This window comes from Malania oleifera, chromosome 4 (genome assembly GCF_029873635.1).
Source record: "Malania oleifera isolate guangnan ecotype guangnan chromosome 4, ASM2987363v1, whole genome shotgun sequence".
NCBI classification, from domain to species: Eukaryota; Viridiplantae; Streptophyta; class Magnoliopsida; order Santalales; family Ximeniaceae; genus Malania; species Malania oleifera.
Window position 1 is genome coordinate 44,169,691 of NC_080420.1, and position 6,000 is coordinate 44,175,690.

Here is a 6,000-nt window from a genome sequence, read left to right on the forward strand (position 1 = left end):
TATTACAATTTTAAATATTTCCTTTATTTTTGTATATAGGTATTAAAGTGTTTTTCCTCCATTCATCTGATATTTTCTTAGTATTTATAATTGTGTTAAATAAATTAGTTAACCATATGATTCCCTTATCACCTAGGCATTTTCGAACTTCAATTGGGATGTTATCTGATCCTATAGTTTTTCCATTTTTCATTTTTTTTTTAGTCCAGACTTAACTTCGTTAACTCTAATTTTGCGAAAATCTCATATTTTTAGCCTTTTCCTTATTTCTCAATTCTAAGTTTAAGCCTTCTACTTGGTTTTCATTAAATGGCTAACTAAAATAACTTTGCGATTTTTCTTTTATGTCTTCTTCCTTAACCAAGACAATATCATCCTCACTTTTTATACACTTTCCATTACCTAAGTTTTTGTTCTTTCTTTCTCTTATGTCTCTTCCCTCTTCTTTTGTATTTAGTCTAGCATATAAATTATTAAATGATCTTATTTAAGTTCACTATGGCTTTTTTTTTTTTTTCATCTTTTCTCGCCTTTTATACTTCTCAAAGTTTTCTCTATTTTTTACATTTTTGTCATGTTCTATAACAAATTCTTTTTATCTTTACAACTTTTTGGACATCTGTATTCTACCAACAACTTTCTTTTCTATCCGAGAATCTTCCTTTTGATTCGCCTAAAATCTCTTTTGCTATCTTTTTAATAGATCCTACTCCGAAGAGTGTTGTGTCTATACCATCCTCTATTGTCCAATCATCATCTTTGATCATTTTATCTTTAAATTTTATTATATTTTCTCTCTTTAGGTTCCACCACCTAGTTCTCTTGCACTGATTTATTTTATGCTTTCTCTTCCATTTATCAATACATATATCTAGTACTAAAACTCTTATGTTGATTGATTAAGTTTTCACCGGGATAACTTTACAGCCCTTACATGATAAACGATCTACCTTCCTAGTTAGGAAAAAATTTACTTGAATTTTTCTCAACTTTTGAAGGTTATCAAGTGTTCTCTCTTCTTAAAATAAGTATTCATTGTAATAAAATCATATGATATGGCAAAATCTAAGATCATCTCTCCAAACTCTTTTTTGTCTCCATATCCTTTATCCTGCTTTTATCTTCTCATAACCTTTATTATCCCTTTCAACGCATCCATTCAAATATGTTTCAATGAATATTTTCTTAGTCCTTGATATCCCTTTTGTAATACTATCCATATCTTCCCAAAATTGTTTCTTAAATGTTTTTACTAAGCCTACGTGAGGAAAATAAGCACTAAGGACATTTATTATCTCTTGGCCTAAGGCCATCTTAATTTTTAAAGTTCTATCTATCCTGTACTCTTTTGATATCTACAACATTATCTTTTAAGTTTTTATCTACTATAATTCCTATCCCATTCTTATGTTTTTATTTTCCTGTGTACTGAAGTTTGAATCTTGATTTTTCAATTTCTCTAGCTTTTTACCCCGCGCACTTAGTTTCTTGAAGGCATATTGAATTAAATTTTCTTCTAATCATTGTGTCCACAGTTTCTATGCTTTTCTTGCAAGTGTTCCTATATTTCAAGTAGCTAACCTAGTCCTGGTCTTTTAATCTAACTTCTTTACCTGCCTACATTTAGAATGATGTGGGAACCCTCACATATTTGACATTGTACCCGGGTGTCGACATGGTGCATCGCTTTGAGGCAACGCCCTAGCCTACCGTCGCCCACTTTTCGCTACACTTGGGTGGTATAAGTGCAATGCGTTGCTCGTAGGGGACGCCTTAATGAATAATTGGTAAGAATTCATATATAGTGATTCGACAAGTTTTACATTGATTGTCAGCTACCTAACGCGCCTCCTCCTTTACCTGGGGGGCTCTATGTGAAAAGGTTAGGACATTGAGTGCATCATAGGCGGAGTTTTAGAGAACCCTATCACATTAAATAAAAATCTCAACTTTAAATAGGATCCCAATTGATTTGGGAATCATAACATTAAGCTGAAATCCCAATTGATATGGGAATCCTAACACATTAATTTGAAATCTCAATCGATTTGGGGATTCTAACATTCTTGCCTCCTTCAAATCAGCCTTGTCCTCAGGGGTGAGCAGCAATAAACTCCAGGACTCTCTCCTTCAAGGATTGATAGAGTTCCAAAGTTGCATCTTCAGCTGATAAGTGAAACTAGTGAACTAAAACTTCTATGTTGGGCAGGTGTCGGACACTGACACTTCAAGATTCAAGAAGTGTTGGTGTTTCCTAAGGCAGTATAAATGCGTGAGTTTTGTAAATATTTCGACATGCTACTTCCAAGGGTGGTTTGCTCTTTTTGAAGAAAGGAGTAGGTTTAGAGAGTACAATTATCACATTTGATGTAGGGCTTGCATTCGTAAAAATAACAATATAGCGTAACATGAAAGTTTAATTTGCTGTTAGCATAAACTTATGATTTCTAGGTAGGAACTCTGGCATGTAATATGTCCATTTTTCTCTTTGCAGTTGGCAGAAACTGCAAAAGCCCAATTTTCCCGTGATTACAGTGACCACCTTGCACTTGTCCGGGCCTATGAGGGCTGGAAAGATGCTGAGAGAGACCTAGCTGGATATGAATACTGCTGGAAAAATTTTCTTTCCTTCCAATCAATGAAAGCTATTGATGCTCTTCGAAAGGAGTTCTTCTCTTTGCTCAAGGATACTGGACTTGTTGATAGTTACACAGCTACCTGCAATGCATGGAGCCATGATTTGTATCTCATCCGAGCAGTTATTTGCTCTGGCCTGTACCCTGGAATTTGCTCTGTTGTGGTGAGTCATGCCACCTTAATTTTCAGACACAAGCACGTACATTTGTGAATCTCTTATATATTTATCTGTTTTCTTCTGTTGTATAACATAATGATTTCCTGGTTTTTGATATATTATTATATGCCTGGGGTCCAGTTCTTGGGGGACTAGGATGACTCCATTTGTTTTTATTAAATTTGGAATGTAAATAAATTATAAGTAATTTAACAGATGGTGACTTGGCAATGAAAGTTCTACTACTTAAAATTGATAGACAAAATGAGTGAGCCAGGCTAGTTTTCCATTTTTATTATAACCCGGAAGTTAAATTAGTGATTCAGTTCTTCTTTATTAAATTTAATCTAATATTTTGCTTCTTTGCTATTATACAAAAAGAAGACCCATTAGTCTTTCTTTTTTTCACTTATGTTTTCCTCTAAAATTCATTAAATTATCATTTTATTTTTTGGTCATATATAACCCAACAAGAACATAAGGGTGATATTGTGAACAACCTGTTAAAATACTTCCCAGTTGCTGCATGCCACAAAAATTTTCTTCTCATCAAAGGAGTTGGTGGCATATGGCTAGTGTATGTAATTTTCTTGAATACTGAAGCAACACATGCGTTTTACAGCATAACGAGAAGTCCTTCTCACTGAAAACAATGGAGGATGGTCAGGTGCTTCTGTATTCGGTGAGTTTATCCCCTTTAATTGCTGAGTATGTAAATGAAATAAGTTTTTTTTCAGTTAGTTATGTTCTAAATGCATGCTGTTGGATGTCATTTTCAGAACTCTGTCAATGCTCGGGAATCTAGAATTCCATATTCATGGCTAGTTTTCAATGAGAAGATAAAGGTAAATTCTGTTTTTCTGCGGGACTCAACGGCTGTGTCTGATTCAGTGCTGCTCTTATTTGGTGGAAGCATCTCAAGAGCTGATATTGTGAGTTATTTTACCTTTCCTTTATACAGCCAACTTTTTATTCAGTCTGTGGCTGTCTCTCTGTCCTTGGAATCCATGCACATGCATGATTGGTTGGTTTATTGTAATGGATTTACTTTCCTGCTTTGATAAGGATGGGCACTTGAAAATGCTGGGTGGCTACTTGGAGTTCTTCATGAAACCTGCTGTAGCAGAGATGTATCAATCTTTAAGAAGAGAGCTTGAGGAGCTAATTCAGAGCAAGGTGAGTGAAACCATGAGAAGCTATTTTTCCCTGAATCACTCAAATTTTGCAGTTTCCGTGAACATTAATTTATTTTCATTTTCCTTTTTCCAAACTGTTACTGGCTTATTCTGTTTTTGCGCTTTTGCTTGTATCATTTTGTAAATTTGAAGACATGTTTTGCTTCTCCTCTGGCTAATTTTTAATTTCGCATATCAACCTTGGTGAATTGCGTCGGACAGCTACTGAATCCCAGGATGGGCTTGCACAGCCATCACGAACTCTTGTCTGCTGTGCGTTTGTTGGTTTCTGATGATCAATGTGAAGGCCGATTTGTCTTTGGTCGACAGATTCTTAAGCCTTTGAAACCATCTGTCAGAGCAATGCCACCAGCCTTGGTTTCTAGGACTGAAAGTGGACCTGGGGGTGATAACTCTAAGAGCCAGCTCCAAACATTGCTCACCAGAGCAGGATATGCTGCACCCACTTACAAGACAAAGCAACTGAAGAATGGCCAATTCAGAGCCACTGCAGAGTTCAATGGTATGCAAATCATGGGGCAACCTTGCACCAACAAGAAGTCTGCGGAAAAAGATGCAGCTGCTGAGGCTCTTCAGTGGCTGACTGGTGGGACCCAGGCTGGCCATGATTATCTAGAGCACATGTCAATGTTGCTGAAAAAGAGCAAGAAGGAACATAACTAGAGCATCTAATTGGCATATGAAGGACCATAGGCGCTTTGAAATGCCTGCAAATGCTTATGCTGTGTTTGGATGCATGGAATTTGAGGCCTGGATTTGGAATTGTGCGGGTTTGGACAAAATGTATTACATAAGTATAGAGTTTCGTTAAATTCCACACAATTCCAAATTCAAGGCTTGAACTCCATCTCCCAACAGTGTAAATGCAATGTGGTATTTGGGAATTTACCAAGAAAATTTTTAGGGCAGCTTTGGTATTTTTTTTTGCCGAGGCATCAGGAGACCTTGCGTTGTTTGTAAGCAGTCAAACTGAATTCATCGATGAAGAACAGAATAGCAGGGTCCTGGGATAAATTTGCAGTGGATTGGAGCATATGATTATCTGGTGCTGGAAATGAAGCTACAGCTGTACAGATCTTACAATTGAGATTGGGATTGACCTATTTTGTCTGTGATAATACTTCTGCTTCTGAGGAGGGCAACTGATTGTTCGTCGGAGCATATTTATTAGAGGCGGATTACCCCAGAAGCATTGCACTAACAAATGTATACACTGAACTTCAGGACATAGAAATTAGGCAGATTGTCCATTCTGAGCTTAAAGTTGACATTGATCCTAGCATATAATGTAAATTATTGTTATTTTTTTTTCACTTTGAAATGTCACAAAGGGCTGACAATTTTGCCACATTCTCCCATTTTCTTTCTGATTTGATTGGAGGAAATGCATTTGAAATTCACAAACAACATAAAAATGAGTGGCGTATTTGTTGCGGGACTGAATTTCGAGTCCCCTGGGCTAAAAATTGTCAAGTTGTGCAGCCCAAATGACTGAAAAAGCAATCTGCCTCGCCTTACTAATGCAGATGCCTGCTGCCATTTGGCAAGCCTTGAAAGCTGTTAGTTTCCAACGGTTGGTTTCCATTAGAAGACAACCTCATCTTCCATCATCAACATCCTAAAATTTCTATACCTGAAAAAAATCGGTTCTATTACTTCTTTTTATTCTTCATTCTTCGTCTTCTCAAGTTTTTCATTGAGTATTTCGCTCAGTCCTTGGAATTTATTGTACTTGTATTTGGGAGTATGAATTTTGGCTTTAAAATTATGATTTGGACTAAAACATAACTCATTTATTTTATGTTATGTTTTATTCAACATTCAAATCTAGAATCAGGATCTCAAGTCCTCAAACGACGAAGTTTTGTTTGGAGTATGTATTTCAAGTCTTTTATTTAGATGTACAAATTTAAAAAGATTTCAATACAATATTATATTATATTTTGTTTAATATAATATAAATTATTATGTTTTATCTAAATCTCTACTGCCTAGGCCCAGAGGTTAAGG

The 6,000-nt window shown here is 35.8% G+C and overlaps 1 protein-coding gene across 2 annotated transcripts in view; it reads left to right on the forward strand.

Annotated features, from left to right (window-relative positions):
* LOC131152713 (DExH-box ATP-dependent RNA helicase DExH5, mitochondrial) overlaps window positions 1-5,405 on the forward strand; it is a 68,063-nt gene extending 62,658 nt beyond the window's left edge. For both annotated transcript variants that reach the window (XM_058104526.1, XM_058104528.1), the window contains 5 exons: window positions 2,495-2,800; window positions 3,417-3,476; window positions 3,574-3,726; window positions 3,860-3,970; window positions 4,192-5,405. In XM_058104526.1, the coding sequence (XP_057960509.1) occupies window positions 2,495-2,800; window positions 3,417-3,476; window positions 3,574-3,726; window positions 3,860-3,970; window positions 4,192-4,653 (1,092 nt within the window). In that variant the 3' untranslated portion in view covers window positions 4,654-5,405. The remainder of the gene's footprint in view (window positions 1-2,494; window positions 2,801-3,416; window positions 3,477-3,573; window positions 3,727-3,859; window positions 3,971-4,191) is intronic.
* The last annotated feature ends 595 nt before the right edge of the window (window positions 5,406-6,000 follow it).